This window comes from Cyprinus carpio, chromosome B18 (genome assembly GCF_018340385.1).
Source record: "Cyprinus carpio isolate SPL01 chromosome B18, ASM1834038v1, whole genome shotgun sequence".
Classification (NCBI taxonomy): Eukaryota; Metazoa; Chordata; class Actinopteri; order Cypriniformes; family Cyprinidae; genus Cyprinus; species Cyprinus carpio.
In genome coordinates, this window is record NC_056614.1 from 8,863,536 (window position 1) to 8,882,738 (window position 19,203).

The following is a 19,203-nucleotide window of genomic DNA, read 5'->3' on the forward strand; positions in this document are numbered from 1 at the left end:
GTGAGACACCAAGATTTTCAGTTATTTCATTATTAGGGAAAAAATCACGTGATCGATAGGGCGCCTCCCTGTCATGCGCATTAATAATTTTCGCACAAACACTTGAATATGAATAATAATTCACATTTTGCATATGCATTACAAAGTAAATATATTTTTTTTACATGCAATTATCCAAAATAAAACCAAACAAGATTTGTAATTAAGATAAAATGTAGACAAATAAGAATAAATGCTGCACGTGCACTCAGCATCATGCGCGCCGAGCAAATCTTGCACTCTTACATTTTACAGAATATTGTACAAACCTCCATTTAAATGCGGCTGCAATTTATTTATTTCATTTATTTATTTATTTCTACTTTACTTAAATTATATGAAAGCAAGTAAAGAAGACTCCATTTAAAATCACTGAAGTTGTCAATTAATGAAGCTCTTTTTTACATCGTGTGTATTTTTTTGATTATAATGACATGAGTTTAATCATGAGGATGTTTTATTAATCAGTCCATTCTTTAGCGTTTCAGTGATTTAGCTAAATCGTGCAGGTTTAATTTATTCGTTTCTTGTTTTAATTAGGCCTAAATAATGGGAGCGAAATTATACAGTCCCTCACGTTTTACTAAGATAAAGAAAATAATTTATAAAACACGCAAGCCTAGCTCACAATAGTCTACCACTCTTAATGCTCCGATGCAAAGTAAACCACAATTTCTTTTGAATAATATAACACACAATTCATATTATATAAATAATACTGCACACTATTTAAATGTGTCAAATCTAAAATATAGTGTAGAGAAAATATAAGCACAGGCTCATAGGCTTGACATTTATCCTGCTTGAATTCGTTCTAAGAAACGCACATATCTTCATAAGGACTAAACTTTCATCTGTGAATATTAAATATTTTAACTAGCCTAAAGTGTTTTCCTTTCATTTTCCCCGACTGCAGTAAAATATAGCAGGGGGTTTATGTAATTTTGATGTATTTTTGAGGAAATGTGCTTTGATGCGCTTGTTTGAAAACTTGTGATTAAAGCGCCACTCAGCGGTCAAAAGCTGCAAATGCACTTTGCAGACGCCGCTGGTACGAGCGGCGGTAGAACTAACGTTTTGGATGTCCACCTACTGTACACACACATTTCATGAGGAAAGTTAATGGGTGTTGTAATCAGCCCAGAAGTTTAGTCTGAATTGAACGTGTTTCTACTTTCACATGTAAATTACTTGTTGCACTTATGAATATGATAACTTCCCAGCATCATCTTGTAGGGTAAAACGTAATTCCGAAATGGGCTGTTTTGCCCTGCCATTAGCTGAAGCTGTGTGTGAACAAGCCGCTGCTGAAGAGTGTGAACTGCTCCGTCTCTCACGCAGCCTCAGAGGGAGTTCCGCAACAACACTTAGCTGGCCGCTGGTGCGCCTGCCAATAAATTGGGGGTGTTATATGGCAATGTGGTTGGCCACTGAGTGTAGTAAGAAGGGGCGATTGAATAAGATTTGTTACCCTTTTCTGATAAACCCAATGGGTTAGCTCGTCTGGCAAGTGGGCTGTACAGCTCACTAAACAGTCCCTCTTTAATGTGCATATTACTTATTTGTGGATGATTATAACTGTAGCTTGAATCTTCAGGACAAAAAGAAAATGTTTCATCCGTATTAACCCATTTACAGCGCCTCTGAGAGGTCCTTTCTAGGTGCTGATCCACCATCTGGGCTGGATACGTACTGGATCCAGGTGACTGCAGTGACCCTCTGACTTGGATAAAGACTGGATCTGGTGGCTATGGTGACCTCGGAATAAGAGAGAAACAGACTGACATTAGCACAGATGCCATTCTTCTAACGATGTAGCAAGTACATCGGGTGTTATGGGAAGTGTTCCCGGTTCCGGTTTACCTAATTAATGCAGCCTAAAAATCCTTTAACGGATTTGGATATTAGAAGCATATTTGTGTGCTATGTGTAAGCCAGGTTAAAGAGATAGGTCTTTCATCTAGATTTAAACTGCAAGAGTGTGTCTGCCTCCCGAACAATGTTAGGTAGGTTATTCCAGAGTTTGGGCGCTAAATAAGAAAAGGATCTGCCACCCGCAGTTGACTTTGATATTCTAGGTATTATCAAATTGCCAGAGTTTTGAGAACGCAGCGGACGTGGAGGACTATAATGTAACAAGAGTTCATTCAAATACTGTGGTGCTAAACCATTCAGGGCTTTATAAGTAATAAGCAAGATTTTAAAATCTATACGGTGTTTGATAGGGAGCCAGTGCAGTGTTGAGAGAACCGGACTAGTATGGTCATACTTCCTGGTTCTAGTAAGAACTCTAGCTGCTGCATTTTGGACTAACTGGAGTTTGTTTACTAAGCGTGCAGAACAACCACCCAATAAAGCATTACAATAATCTAACCTTGAGGTCTTAAACGCATGGATTAACATTTCTACATTTGACATTGAGAGCATAGGCTGTAATTTAGATATATTCTTGAGATGGAAAAATGCAGTTTTACAAATGCTAGAAACGTGGCTTTCTAAGGAAAGGTTGCTATTAAATAGTCCACCTAGGTTCTTAATTGATGACGAAGAATTGACAGAGCAGCCATCAAGTCTTAGACAGCGTTCTAGGTTATTACATGCAGAGCTTTTAGGTCCTATAATTAACACCTCTGTTTTTTCAGAATTTAGCAGTAAGAAATTTCTCGTCATCCAGTTTTTTATATTGACTATGCATTCCGTTAGTTTTTCAAATTGGTATGTTTCGCCGGGCCGCAAGGAAATATAGAGCTGAGTATCATCAGCATAACAGTGAAAGCTAACACAGGAGATGAGAATCCGGTTTACAAGCACCCAACTGGCTGTGGTTTATTTCCTGAATGTTTACAATCTAAAATGCGGGTATCAGGAGGTGTCTTAACTTCCCCCAAAAAAACAACAAAATGCAAAAAGATCTTCTTGCCCCTCCTTCCTCACTCTATCCCTCCCAGACACCTCCCCCCAACAGCAGGTGAATCAAGTAAACACATTTATAACAGAGAATAAACAGTGTCATCGCCACAGTATTTTACATTTGTACAGCTTCACTTTGTTTTTTCTGATGAGAGAATTAACCAGAGAATTCAGTCAGCCAGCGTGCATGGTGACGAAACAGTGGCATTTCAGGTATGACTCATCTGAACGCCTCTGATTGGTCATTGCAATCATAAGCTCAACAGAATTGTATGTGAATGGTTATAATGCACAGTGCTGTGAAAAATGTGTATGTCTCTGGCTCTGTGCCAACCAGCAAACATATTTGAATTTAGCAGCTGTTTATATATATATATATATATATATATATATATATATATATATATATATATATATATATATATATATGGCTTATAGGTCAAACTGTGCATTTCACTGTGCAACTGTGCAAACTGTGCAAATTGTTTGGTGAGATATGAGTCCAAATTTAGGTTGGCCAGAGGGGGGGCCAGGCTTGTTCACAGGGGGGTTCAGCACCCCCTCCTCAAGAACCATCCCTGCCATTTTCCATGATTTCGCCAGATTACACTCTAAAAAATCCTGTGTTATTTTTTTAACCCAAATGCTGGGTTGAGCCTTTTGGGAAATTTTTTTCGGTTATTTTTGTCTGTGTTTGGGTAGTTTTTGTGTTACCCAGCTCCTGGGTCAAATGTAACAACCCATTGTTTGGGTTGTTTTGCAGCTCCTGGGTCAAATGTAACAACCCAATGTTTGGGTAGTTTTTGTATTACTCAGATATTGGGTCAGACGTAACCCAACGGTTGAGTTATTTATCACGTGGATTTTGCTCCTCTTCTGGAGAGAGCAGTTATAAGCGCCATCGAAATGTATTCGTCGGTAAAATACAGGTTTGTATACATTTTATTTTATCTATAAAATTGTTACTGTGCTGTATATCTTTCAACTGTATGTAGAGCAACATGGCGCGCGGTATGAATCACCTTTAACAAGTGTTGCGGTCTTTTCGCGTGATGGAAAAGCCTGATGCTTTGCATAAAATAAACGATTTTATTCATAAAGATACAGAATACAAATACTTTGGATGTTAAAATATTTCATCAGAGCTGTTTACTGTTTGTTTTTAGGCAGGTTATAAAGGCAGTCACAATATTTCAGCTATGAGTGAAACACAGGGCGGCGGTCTCAGCCGTGAGCAGTTCCCCGCCGAACACCACTCTAGCTCGGGCACGAGAACCAGCACGGCGCAGCGCAGTTACGGTGGAAACAGAATAACAGAGACTGGTTAATAACATATAAATTACTTCTGTTTAACGTTTAATTTTTACTTTTAATGTTTGTTAAACAAGGTTATGGGCAATATGTATAGCCTATTAAAATGATATAAACAAAGCTGTAAATGATAAATAAAGGAAGTTATCATGCAAACCAGTGGTTGTGTGGAGTATTTTAGAAAAGTTTAGAGGATTTAAGTTAATCTGTAAACATTATTTAATGTATGAAGTAAAAAATAAGCTAATAATATAGTAAAAATTAATAAACCATAGCTGGGTTAAATCAACCCATTATGCTGGGTTAAATAAACAACCTAATTTGCTACTACTAATGGAATGGACAGTTAATGCTGTTGCAATCAAGTAAATCACTTTTAATGAATACAACAAATCCCAGCTTGCACTATCCGGCTTGAACAACAGTAAACAACTCATGTCAATTAGACTTCAGTTTGTGCTGCAACAACAACCATCACAACTACAGCAAATCGTTTTGGTGCATGTCCCTTTGAACACTGATAAGCTACTGATCACCCCAACCCATCTTCTGTGGGGTGAGCAGTTCTCTGAGACTGTAAAGCTGCATTCATTGTGAAACTTGCTAACTAGCACATTTTTTAGGAAAGTTGATTTGCAAAGATTCATCAAAAAAAAAATTACTTATTCTGGAGGTGAAGATGGATCATGAATGATTGGTGTGAACATAAATGCATTTAGGTAGATCAGGGGTGCATTCATGATGACAGAGCTTGTCAATAGTCATGGGAAAGGACTGTGGCTGTGTGATGTCAATTTGCCAAAAATGTGTGAATGGCTTGATCTGAGACACAGGTCATGAAAAACCTGGAAAAGTCATGGAATTTTAAAACAGCAATTTCCGGACTTCCAAGAAGATGGCGGCGTGAGAAGTCGTAAAGTTTCTGCTCCGCACATTTCTTATTATTTAACGGCTTATTTAGCACTTATTAAGTGACATAGTTTGAAAATACCACTCCAGCCCTTAGTAGAATAACATGCCTAGAAACAATACTAAAAAAATGACTGATAATACTGAGGATGCGGGTGGTACGCAGAGTGTGGACGGGGCCGCCTTGTGCCAGGGGGATATCAGAGAGCTCCTAGGCGGTATTCGATCTGAGGTAGCAGCGCACAGAGTGGAGATTCTAGCAGAGCTTAAATCATCTATCTCTGCGGTGAAAACTTCATTATTAGAGCAAGAAACAAAGCTGAAGGATGTGGAAGATTCCCTTACAGACGTGGATGGTCGTGTTACTGCCCTGGAATCTACGTGTTCAACACCGTCGAAAGATAATGAAAGACTGAGGGTCAAACTCGACGACTTGGAAAATCGATCCCGAAAAAATAATGTTTGTGTGATTGTTATCCCCGAGGGCTCCGAAGGTACTCATCCCTCTGCATTTATTGAAGAAATGTTACTCGAAGTATACGGGGAGCAGAGTTTTGCCAAGAAGCCGGAGGTGGACAGAGCTCCTCGCTCCCTAGCCCCACCTCCAAAAGCTAATCAGGCTCCCAGACCGTTCATCGTGCGATTGCATCATTATCAGGTGATGGAACTGATTCTTCATTTGGCACGAGAAAGGGGACAGGTGTTATACAAAGGATCGCGTATACACTTTTACCCCGATGTCAGCGCTGAAGTCGCAAAGCAGAGATCAGCTTCTAACCAGGTCAAAGCTCAACTCAGAGGAGCGGGAATTGAATTCAGCTTGCTTTTCCCTGCACGCCTACGGATCAATTATGATGGAACGAGACATTTTTTTGACTGTCAACAACGGGCTTTGGAATTTGTGAAGGGAATTGTCCCCCCTTCAGCAAGTGAGTAGGAATGATCATTGCGACAGAAATTGTGTCTCCGATCTTGCTTTATTCAGCGTCACACTAAGCTTGGATAACTTTATGGTTGGAGTAAGTTACGTTATACGATGGAAAATGGAGAGACTCATTTTAGTTTGGACTGATCCACACTCTTAATGTCACATTCAAAATGTCGTTTGGTTTTTTTTTTTTTGCAATGACAATTTAGTTCCAAGAGAGCAGAAACAAGAGCTGGTAAGTTATGGTTCTTAGTATACCAGCAGAGGTTTGTTGTTTGAGGGTGTTAATACGTTGTTTGTGACAAGGGTGGGGTGGGGGGATAATTACACAGCCTTTTTTTTTTTTTTCACAATGTTGTTCGGATTCAATGTGCACACATGGTTTGCTATAACAGATTCAGTACTATTGTCAAGTCATCTTTATTTATATAGTGCTTTAAACAAAAAAGATTGCGTCAAAGCAACTGAACAACATTAATTAGGAAAACAGTGTGTCAATAAGGCAAAATGACAGTTAAAGGCAGTTCATCATTGAATTCAGGTGATGTCATCATGCAGCTCAGTTCAGTTTAAATAGTATCTGTGCAATAATTTGCAATCAAGTCAATGATATCGCTGTAAATGAAGTACTATTGTCTTTATCACTTAGAATTACTCCTTGATAATATGTCCAAGTTCAGTAAAAGTGATGCATGAAGGCATGAACAACGTCATTAAAAGAAATAAGATTTTTTTCTCACTTACGACAACTGAGCGCAGACATAGTTTTTCTACAGGAAACCCATATTCTTAACTCAGATATAATTAAACTAAGACGGAGTTGGGGAGGTCAGGTATTTCACTCAAGTTTCAATGCAAAAGGCAGAGGTACGGCTATCCTCATTAGAAAGGGCATTTCTTTCACCAGTGAAAATGTTATCAGTGACTCCTCTGGTCACTTTGTTATCGTTACAGGCCGCCTGCTGGACAAACAAGTAATTCTTGTTAACATTTATGCTCCAAACTTTGATGACAGTAATTTTTTCACCAAGGTCTTCACATCTATTCCACCAGCTGACGATTATGCATTAATAATAGGTGGGGACTTTAACTGTGTTCTGAACACATTATTGGATAGATCCTCCTCCAAAGTTATACAGGCAGCTACAAACATTAAGAATCTCTGTGATCAATTTGGACTAGTAGACCCCTGGAGATTTCTTTTCCCTTCTTCCAGGACATTTTCCTTTTTCTCGCCTGTTCATCACTCATCAACCAAGAAAAAAATCAGTGCAGCTATATAAGTGTTTCATGCCCTTTATCTCATCTAGTATGTATCATAGCATTGTTATATATAAGTTGACATTTGCCAAGTATGGTAACCCATACTCGGAATTGGTGCTCTGCATTTAACCCATCCAAGTGCACACACACAGCAGTGAGAAGTGAACACACCGTGAACACATACCCGGAGCAGTGGGCAGCTATATCGAGCGCCCGGGGAGCAACTGGGGGTTCAGTGCCTTGCTCAAGGGCACTTCAGCCATGGGTATTGAGGGTGGAAGAGAGCGCTGTTCATTCACTCCCCACCCACCGACAACTCCTGCCAGCACACAGACTCGAACCTGTGAGCTTCGGGTTACAAGTCCAATTCTCTAACCATTAGGCCACAGGAACCTATCTGATCATGCCCCCTCCTCTTTTGTGCTGAGTTTTCCAACTCAGAATTCCTCCTTTAAACCGTGGAGATTAAATTCTCTACTCCTAGCAGAAGAAGAATTCATTACTTATTTAACCAAAGAGATTCATATTTACCTAGAGTTAAATGACAAGTTTGACATATCTAGGAGTATATTATGGGAAGCATTAAAAGCATACTTGCGGGGCAAAATAATTTCTTTCTCCTCCTATACCAAGAAGCAAGAACTCTCAAAGCTCAAGGATATTTCAGAAGCCATTAGCAGGCTTGATGAACAGTACGCCATCTCTCCTAGCCCCCCTTGTATAAAGAAAGAATAAGCCTACAGTCCAAATATAACTTGTTGTCAACTAAACAAGAAGAGAAGAGGTTATTAAAAACCTGTCACTCAATTTATGAATTTGGGGACAAAGCCAGTAAATTACTAGCTTTTCAGTCTTGCAATCAAATAATTCTAAAATAATTATTTGTATTAAGTCACCGTCTAGATCCATGGCATATACTCTACAGCAGTGGTCCCCAACCCCCGGGCCGTGGACTGGTACCGGTCCGTGCGCCATTTGGTACTGGGCCGCACAAGAAAGAATAAATAACTTAGCCTACATTAAAGCTGCAGTCGTTAACTTTTGGCGCTCGCGTCTGGCGGAAGAACATTGTAGCCGGAGCTACTTCTCTCTGTTTACATCTATGGCGAGTCACACAGGTACTGTGCTACTCTGCAGCGTTGCCGACCCCAACCAGACTAAAATAGTCTGAATATAAACACTTATTATAGGTGTACCGTAGTGATTCAGGATAATACAAAAACACGGTTTGGAAAATGGATTCATGATGTACTTGCTCATTATATATATTTTTTATATATAAAAAAGTGAGCGTTAGGGTTAGGGGGCAGAGAGAATGTTATTCATGTTATGTTGATGGTGCGATGTTACGAGGACGCTGCTAATAAAGTTGCATACGAATACACAGTGGATTCATGTTTATTATTATTTACAATATACCACAGTTTTTATGCCAGTCATATCATTTTATTTTGTTGTATTTATCCGTCACACCTTAAAGCCCGGTCCGTGAAAATATTGTCTGACATTAAACCGGTCCTTGGCGCTAAAAAGGTTGTGGACCGCTGCTCTACAGGATATTAATGACAGCTTTTTCCATTTTTACTCTAACCTATATACTTCAGAGTACCCCAATGGTTCTGCAATTTTAGAGTCCTTCTTTAAAAAAATAAGTTTACCCACTATTAATTCAGACCATCACTCTGACCTGGGCAGACCCATAAATACAGCTGAAGTTACAGAGGCTATTGCGGCAATGCAGAGCAGTAAAGCTCGGGGGCCTGATGGCTTCCTGATAGAGTTCTATAAGAAGTTTGCAGCTTTACTGGGCCCACTTTTTATGGCAGTTTATAATGAATCTTTTAATAGAGGGACTCTCCCTTTAACGCTTATGCCTACTTCAATTTCTCTTATCCCAAAGGAAGGTAAAGATCCCACTCATTGCGAATCATACAGGCCAATTTCACTTCTGAACGCAGATTTCAAAATTCTTGCGCTACGCATGGAACCCACTCCCCCACAATAATTTCAAATGACCAAACAGGATTTATTCGAGTCCGTAACCCCTTTAATAATTTGTGATGCTTATATAATGTAATTTACACAAATTCTTCCCCAGGCAAACATGAAGCAGTGATCTCTCTAGAAGCTGAAAAGGCGTTCGATAGAGTAGAGTGGGAATACCTTTTTGCCACACTCAAACAGTTTGGTTTCCCTACAGACCTAGTTTCATGGGTTAGACTGTTATACCTTCCCGGTTGCCTCAGTGTGCATTCTGAGTATTTCTCATTACAACGGGGCACCAGGCAAGGGTGCCCTCTCTCTCCCTTGTTATTCACTATATCAATTGAACCCTGGGCGCTGCGCTCCGTCAGTCTCCTAATTTCAAAGTTATTACGCGTCATGGTTCGGAGCATAAAATTTCTTTATATGCGGATGATGTTTTATTATATGTAACAAACCCAACCTCCTCAATACCTTAAATTATTTCACTCTTAAAAGAGTTTGGCAATATTTCTGGCTATAAGCTTAACATGAGTAAAAGTGAGTTTTCCCAATCACTCTGACCTCCTGTAGAGACTCCTCCTCTATTCCATTTAGAATAGTACATGAGGGCTTCAAATACTTGGGTGTACAAGTAACAAGATCATTTTATAATTTGTTTAAAGCAAATTTTTGCCAACTTTTGGATCAATGTAAAAAAGATTTTGTGAGATGGTCTTCTCTTCCCTTGTCTTTAGCAGGTCGCACCAACCTAATCAAATTGTCTGTTCTTCCTCGGTTTCTTTATTTATTTTCAAATATCCCTGTTTTTATCAGGAAAGCTTTCTTTACTAAATTAGAATAAGACCCCTCGCATTAGGAAGACTTTCTTACAGAGATTAAAATGCCAAGGAGGTATGGCGCTACCTAATTTTTTATTTTATTATTGGGCAAGTAACTTTCAGAAAAGAATTTATTGGTGTCACGTGATGACGCAGAACAAGATGGTTGCTTAGGTTGAGGGCGGCGGCGCCACTAGTTTATATTTTGTGTGAATATATAGGCAATTGCAATTTATTGCATTGTTTTTTTTTTCACAAGTCGCCTATAATAAGTGTCAAATCCCCGGAAAAACGAAAATGTATCTCTACAGGAGAAAGTGTCAGGGCTACTGCTAGCTCAAAAGCTGCCCACGCCTTTCCTGCATCGCCAGCACATGAAGACGTGGATAAGTCCATCTCCACTGCTAAAATACACGAGCTACTTCAGAAACTATCAGATGAACAAGCCAAACACTTTGCAGACATCCGCAAGGAAGTTTCAGAAACAAGAAGAGCTGTCGAGGCAATTGCAGGTAAGATAGCCGACATGCTAACCAGGATAACTAGCACGGAGGTTCATCTTGATATGCTAGAGGAGGTGGAGAGGCAGTGCTGCGTCTCCCCTCCGGCTTTGGAGGTTGAAAAATTGAATGGCAAACTAACTGAGTATGAGGATCGGGAAAGGCGAGTTAATCTACGCATTTATGGGTTCCCGGAACGTGTTGAGGATAAAGATGCCATATCGTTTTTGAGGGTCACTCTCCCCGAAATCCTTCAGGCTGACTTCCAAGGGGGTTTAGATCAGTGATGCACGGGTTGATCCAAAATGAGCGGGCGGTTACGAGTCATCCAAAAATATTTTTAATGATATTCGGGTCACGGTCGGTCAGGTCGTTTGAAAATAAAGATGCCAATTAAACCTTTGTAATGTATATAGTACTAGACACAATTTTGAAATACATAGGTCTACACTTTATTGGCTGAATAACTGGCGCAAAGATGACGCATGAGCTCAATCTAGGGATGGGAAGTTCGGTTCTTTTCCACGAACAGGTTCTTTCGGACAGTTCGATTCAATAAACTGGTTGAAAAAAACGGTTCACCGGTTCTTTTACGCTCGACGTAATGGCGTCAAGTCTATCAAACATTCAAATATACAAAGTCAGTAATCATAACTTTAGTCAGTTAAAAACCTCAATCATGAAAAGTTTACAATTAAGTTTTGCAACAGCGCACCCAAATACAGTAACAGCAATAATGTGCATACGAGGATTTAAGTCTTGAAGATATAAAGTAAATAAATTAGGTGTCATCAGCGCAGAAACCATGATCCACTTGCTATACATAATCCATTGTGATTTATTTGTTATTAAATAAACTTACGTTTCGCCAGATTGCCCTTCATTCAAGCCTTCGGTTTACCCGCGCTCATAACATTAGCACAGAATCAGTTCAGAATCAATCACCAAAAGAACCAGTTCGGTTCAGACGCGCTGTGTGTCAGGCTGCTTCACGCTGAATCACGCATGCGCAGTATCATCAGCTCCTTGGTTCTCAAATCTGATGCGTCCGACAGAAACGGTTCTCGGTTCAGTGTACTGATGATCCGAAAACCGATGCAACCGGTTCTTGACTCGAGAACCAAAACCGCTCTAACCGGCACGCTGGAGTTTAGTATCATCAGCTGTTGCGCTTCTTGTCCGGTGAGTGACTACATTCCGCCCATTTAAAAATAATAAATGCGCGTCCTTGAAAGCGCGCCGTTTTCTAACATAGCCTATTTACTTTAACTTCTTAGGTAATAATATCAATGGTATGATGTTTCAGATGCGTCATCAGATGCGAATTTTACAACACATGTACATATATTTAATTGTTTTTTCAAAATTATCGCTAGGGACACTTTGGCAGTCGCTGGACATTGGTAGGGACACATCCCTGGCGTCCCCCCAATTCTACGCCCCTGAGCTACTACACTGTAAAAAAAAATTTGTTCACTCAACTTATATTTTTTAGTTATCTTTTTGCTTTGACTCAGTTAAGTTTTATTGACTTAATCTACTAAGTATGTTCAACTTAAAAAATTTAGTTGACACAGTTAAAATAGTTGGCCCAACAACTTATTTCAAGTAACCTGGACTTGTAAAGATTAGTTGAAATACGATAACTTAAATTTTCAAGTTATCTGTACTAAAATTTATGTTCATTCAACTAAATTTTTTTCTCAACTTGCAACAGCACATTCAACCAAATAATTAGATTTTTCCATACAAACGATTTTATTTTCCCTTACAATTCAATAACTGTTAAGGGCAAACTCAGTTAACATTCAAAGGATTACAATGAATTTTTTTGTAAAAACTTTTTAACTGTAAAATATAGCGTAAACTTCTCTTAGTAGAAATTCGAAACAATTCTGAATATTTTCAAATACAAACTCAAAACTACATTATACATTACAGAAAAATAATTTAATTTCAAAATAAAACAATCTGTCAAATAAAAAGGTATTGCAATTTCATAAATTTTAATGGTGAAAATGCATGGAAAGTGTATTTATGTATATATATAAAAAAAAAGTCTCAGTTCACACAAAAAATGGTAATACCATTGTTAATTGTTCACTCTCATGCCATCCAATACCCGTTAAGACTTGCCTTTGTTGGAAGACGAATTAATATATTTTTAATGAAATTTGTGAGCTTTCTGTCCCTCCTTTGACAGCCTACGCAACTAGCACTTTCAAGGTCCAGAAAAGATATCCTTAAAGTAATCCAAGTGATTTCAGTGGTTTAAGCTCAGTTTTATGAGTCATTGCAAGTGTTTCATACCATTTTATTTCTTAAATAGTTTTCTCCATCGCATGTTTCCAAAAACATGACAGCACATGCTTCTTGTTAGGACTGGGTGTTATATCTAACGATATGATCATGCCCATCTAGTCAGTAAATCTGGTTCCCTGATTACCGCTAAATCGCCATCATCTGCTTTCAAATGGAGTGGCATTTAATAGACAGAGCCGTGGATCACCTGACAAGCTACGCAATATCGTGTTCATTATCCCAGATGAATCGCCTTCAATAATGAACACGATATTGCGTAGCTTGTCAGTGATCCACGGCTCTGTCTATTAAATGCCACTCCATTTGAAAGCAGGTGATGGCGATTTAGCGGTAATCATGGAACCGGCTTTACTGACTAGATGGGCATGATCATATCGTTAGATATATCGCCCAGCCCTACTTCTTGTTTGAATGCAAAAGCACATACGGTTGCATGCAAACAAATATATAAACCACTGTAGTCACTTGGATTACTTTAAGAATGTCTTTTACTTCCTTTCTGGACCTTGAAAGTGATAGTTGTGTAGGCTGTCAAAGGAGGGACAGAAAGCTCACAAATTTCATTAAAAATAACTTGATGTGTGTTCAAAAGACTGTTTAGAGCAACATGAGGTTGATTATCTAACAAAAGAATTGTCATTTTGGGTAAACTAACACTAAGACTTTTCACATTAATAACACCCCTTTAATTCTGAAATAACTTTAAAACATGAAATCTTGTTTAAAATAGATGTCAGGCCATCGATGCAGAGAACAGAGAACAAAGAAAAACTGTAAAATATTCAAAAAACACAGGCCTTTGATAGTAATACACAACACCTTACCTCAACAACATCTTTAACTTAACAATGTATTTTTAAGGGAGTGCACTCTTGCACTGCAAGTATTCCGCTCCAGTGTTCATCAGCAGCCGCTGAATTACCTCAAAAGTGTATTTGAGGTTTTTTGGGTAGTTTATGTTAAGAGCATAAAGCAATCCCATCATGTTCACATACGCATTTGGTATGTCACCAAGTCCTCGCAGAACAACTGCTTCCTCTATAACAAGGGCCACATCAGAGTCGCATGGAATGGGGTCTGTCACATCTTCCACCACTGTGATGATTCCTAGAGTCATGCCCCCGATCACTTCTTCGGAACCTGTGTGCTGTATTAAAAAATGACAAACTTCAAAATGTGCTTTCACACATACAACACTGAAGCTCAAAGACTTAAACACAACATGAGTATTATTGTTAAGTGCTACCTTCATGACAAGTGGTGCTCGAATACTCATTTCAATCACTTAATCATTCTCTAATATATCTATAAATCAACTTTATATGCATAGTAATTGTATTTTATGGGGATGTAAGGAAATTTCAACATTTACAAGGGCTAGTATGTGATTTTTTTTGTGATTAGTGTGAATAAATTATCCAAATGCATAGAGTCCATGAAAATTAATTTTTAAGATGTCCCCAAGGGAAACAATTACAGTCCAAACAGTGCTATTACTGATATTAACATTGTCCTATACCATAGCCTCTGCTATATTTAATCTTATACATACTCCATCCACATAGTTAGAAATAATACATGAAAGGGATAGTTCACTTTAAAATGAAAATTCTATCATCATATACTAACCCTCATGTTGTTTCAAACCTGTATGAATTTCTTTCTTCTGATGTTACAGTTAACTGGTCCCATTGACTTCCATGGTATATATTTTTCCCTACAATGGAAGTCAATGGGACCAGTTAACTGTTTGGTTACTGACATTCTTCAAAATATCTTCCTTTGTGTTCAGCAGAAGAAAGAAATTCATACAGGTTTGAAACAACACAAGGGTGAGTATATGATGATAGAATTTCCAATTTTAAGTGAACTATACCTTTAACTTCAACTATTCAACTGCCTCCAACGTGCCTCCATACTTTCCACATACCTCACAGATCTTTATGAATTGCGATGGATTCTCATGCATGAACCATGGCAGACCCTGCAGTACTGCAACCCTCTTTCGTTGGTTTGATGCCTTCCCCCAAAGAAAAGAAAGTTTAATGATACTGTTATTAGAAGTTTATTTACTGGCCTGTTGCATTGAAGCGGTTTCACTTTTTACTTTAGTATTCGTTTTTTTCTTTCATCTTCAGAACACAAATTAAGATATTTTTCATGAAATCTAAGAGCTTTCTGATCCTGCATAGACAGCAAGGGAACTACTCATGTATGTTCAAGGCCCAGAAAGGTATAAAAGACATTAAGTTAGTCCATGTGACTATAGTGGTTCAAGCGTAATGTTGTGAAGATACAAGAACACTTTTTGTGCAAAAAACAACAACAAAAAGCAAACAAACACTTTATTCAACAATTTCTGCTCTTCCATGCCAGTCCTTGACGTGTGGTCACAAGAGTAACACGACACATGCGTGTGCATTCCTGTGCTTGTAAACAAGGCACAGCGTATCTGGGTCCTAAGTCAGAATGCCGGCACCTACGTCAGCAGCATCACATGCATGTGTTGTGGTACTTTTTGTCAATGCACGTCGAATGACACAGAAGAGAAGAAATTGTTATACAAAGACATTTTTATTTTACTTGCCCACAAGAAGTATTCTCGTAGTTTCATTAAGTGAAGGTTGAACCATTGATGCCACAGACTATTTTATAGATGTCCTTACTACCTTTCTAACATTGAATGTGGTAATTATATTGCTGTCTATGCAGGGTCAGAAAGTTTGTGGATCTTATCACAAACATCTTAATTTGTGTTTCGAAGAAGAATGAAGTTCTTGGGGTTTGGAACGACATGAGGGTGAGTAATTAATAACAGAACTTTTTGGATGAACTATCCCTTTAAACTGAGATAATTAAGTCCAATACTATACACTGTTAATAAACTCGGTATTTTGCATATTCATAGATCTGTACAATAAATGAAGCAAGTTACAATCAAGCTAAAATATTACAGCCCGTAGAAATTGATTTCACAGGAAAAAAAAAAAAAAAAAAAAAAAAAACTTTAATATGTAATTTTGATTATCAAAGATAAAAGTAGTAATTCATTTTAAATGCTTCTGCATTTACAAATGGCATTTAACCTTTGTCTTCAATATTTTGCAGCACTAATAAAAGCTATGCAGGACAAGAAAGGAAATGCTCATAATGTTTATGAAAAAAGTACAGTAGAAATATATGTACTTACATTTTTATCTAGGCTGTCCATTATGGTCCTCATTTCTGCAATCCCAGCACAGCGCTTTGAACGGTACAGGCACAGCAGTTTTGGTAGATTTCGGTCGAGACCCTCATAAAAGGACTTGCTCAGGTCCAGCGACATTAGTCTGTTGAATTCTGCACTGATCTAAAATAATTACATTAAATGACAAACATAACAGCAACATGTTAAACAACACTGCAAAAAATCTAAATATTAAAGTAAACACCATTTTCAGCAGTTCGGGACTTTACCTGTCTCTCACAAAAAATAGCTGGCCACCTCTTTTTCATTTCATATACTGGAGGTTCATTTTCAACTATTTCCTGTCTCCAGAGAGAATATGTGCTGCTCATGGCTGTATTCACAAAACTCATGTCTGGATTCCTCTTCTTCATCTCCTGGCACATCAGTTCCCTTTCGTGTTCCAGTGTTTTCTGGTCTTTTCCTGAAGGGTGATCTGGGAGAAAGTTTGTCTCAGACCTTTTTGGCTTCTTCACTTTGTTTCGCTGTCCTTGGAGTCCCTCTAGACCTCTCTTTGCAGAATTCACTTTGAGTTCTTTACAACCTGCATCTCTTAGTTTTGACCTGTAGTTTCCCATCTTCCATGTCAAACTTAATTTCCAACCATACCACCCAGCTGCAGATCCCCTTTCTTTCAGACAAGGGTGTTTTTCAACGAGTGCAACAGCCACACTTTTGATTTCCTCTTTGTCTGGGTAAGCTTTGTAAGCGAACACTGCTTCAGCAAGTTTATCCAGTATTTCTGTCTGCATGTCTCGAGACATTGTCAGAAGAGTTCCATCTGTACTGTAAGCCTCGTTACCATGCTTTAGTCTCAGCTCAACATCATATGAGAAGTTGGGGATAGTAAAGACAGCAGGCCATGGATGTGAACGACTCTGTTTTATCTCTGAGATACAGCTGCTGATTTGAGTCGATGTTGATGGAGATTGTGATACAGGCAATACTGCAATATCCAAACTTGAGTCTGAAAATTTATCAGAGGGGCTGAACAGGATTTTCAGTGTCGCCTTGTCCTTGGGTAGATCAGTTACAGAAGTAAGGTTGCAAAAAACCAACGACACTTGCTTTACCATCTGCACCACTGGAGCTGATTATTCACAGTTACTTTTAAAGTGTTCACTATCCCAATCACACATAGGAGAGTGGAATTACTACCAACAAGGCAGGATATTTGCACTAAATAAAGTGTAAACAGTGTAAACAGACACTCTGTATGTTTTATTCCATAGTAAGGGCAATTCATACAATACATTTACACTGAGCAACTTTAATACGACCTCTGAACTTTCCAACACGACTCTGCTGTTCTTCGGCTGGTTCTTCATGGATACCTTGATAGAAAGATGTCTTGTCCAGTTAGTGGTGAGTAATCCCAAACAAATGGCACTGTCTCAAACTATACCTACCCTCTTTCGGTTTGTCTGATTTGTCGTTGCGTTTTCTGACTTGTCATTGTGTTTTCTTACTTGTTATTTTGTTTTTAAGTTTGTCATTTCTGACTTATAATGTTTTCTGAATTGTTGCTGTGTTTTCTGAATTGTTATTTTGTTTTTTAGAATTGCATTTGCGTTTGTAATTTGTTGTTTTCAGAATTGTTATTTGTTTTGCCCTCCTTGGCCACCGTACTTATTTAACCTAAATATTTAACTAATTGCTAAGTACAGTAATTTCTGCCAGCCTCCGTGACTGACAAAGAGCTGGTGTAGAAATTAATATATTGTTTTATAAGATAAATAGCTTTTATGTTTGCAGCAGACCAATAATAATCTGTTAATGGTGGAAGAAAAAATATTTTTGGCTCAGATTTTTCAGTAATTAAAGGACTAGACCTTAGGTATGAGGTCTTTATGATTGTAAAGCTTATAAAAATTAAAATTAAAAAAACTTGTTTGTTTTTCCAAATAATTGAGAGTTCAGAGTTCAGCTGGCTGTAGTGCAGTAGCATAATATAATTGAAACATTTTATCAAATAGGGAAACAATATATGAAAGCAGTATACAGTGGCCCCCAAAGTATCTGGCCAGACATATAATGCTTAAAAATGCTTTAATATCATCGCATTGCATTTTTGAAGAAAGATAGCACTCAGCCTTTTTTTTTAGCGAAACATTTTATGATTGAAAATAAAGGCAAAACATTTTATTACAATTTGAGTTTGAGGAAGATTAACTGTCTGACTGTTAAAAGTTGTGAATTACCTGCATGAACATAAGCAGAGCTTAATAGTCACTGATTATGTGTCATCTGGATTACATCATATTCTTTAAATTAAGTACTTGTAATTACATTATATTACATAGCAATCTTAATCAGATAGCTGTGAAATACTATGTGTTTATCATATCCAGTGACCTTCACTTATTGATTTTAGAAATCTGGACAAAAAAAAACTCCTTCAGGGAACGAGGGTATTGTAACCCTTGTTCCCTGAAGGAGGGAACGGAGATGTCACGTCGGATGAGAATAGGATCTGGCTTAGAGAGACCAATCTACTTTGAGTGTAAACTAAACTAGCCAATGCACATTTGCATGCGATTATTGCATCCAGCTGCTGCTGATCACAGCGTGAGTATAAGTAAGAATATATAAGAATTGGGATCCCTAACAAAGGGCCACAGGTACTGCCCCTTCCAGTGTCCCATGGAAGCCTCCTGCGCCACTATTTTTGACGCAGAACAGGGCTTACCACAAGAAGACCAGCTACTGCTGCTATGGCACTACCCAGTCAGTAGGACTGGATAATACCGGGTAAACGTACCCATACCACTTGGGACAGGAAAGTTGTGCAAGCCTCATCCTTCCTGAAGGAGGTTTCAGAAGCACTTATGAAAAACCTTTTAGGCGCATATGGAAGATTAGAGTTGATTGTAACCTTCTTGGAAAAATAGCAGAAAGTCTGCTAGGGAAACACGGGCTCTGAGGCTATACCATGGATTTTACACATATGGGATCCAATTAGGTCTCTACATATGGAACCCAGCCCTCTAC

The 19,203-nt window shown here is 38.3% G+C and overlaps 1 protein-coding gene across 1 annotated transcript; it reads right to left on the reverse strand.

Annotated features, from left to right (window-relative positions):
- Positions 1–13,355: 13,355 nt before the first annotated feature.
- Positions 13,356–17,392, reverse strand: LOC122140366 (sterile alpha motif domain-containing protein 3-like). Its single transcript, XM_042743662.1, has 4 exons — positions 16,443–17,392; positions 16,177–16,335; positions 14,917–15,006; positions 13,356–14,133 (listed from the first exon to the last, which is right to left on the reverse strand). The coding sequence occupies exons 1-4, from the start codon at positions 17,286–17,288 to the stop codon at positions 13,843–13,845; spliced, it is 1,386 nt and encodes a 461-aa protein (XP_042599596.1). The 5' UTR covers positions 17,289–17,392; the 3' UTR covers positions 13,356–13,842.
- Between the last annotated feature and the right edge of the window lie 1,811 nt (positions 17,393–19,203).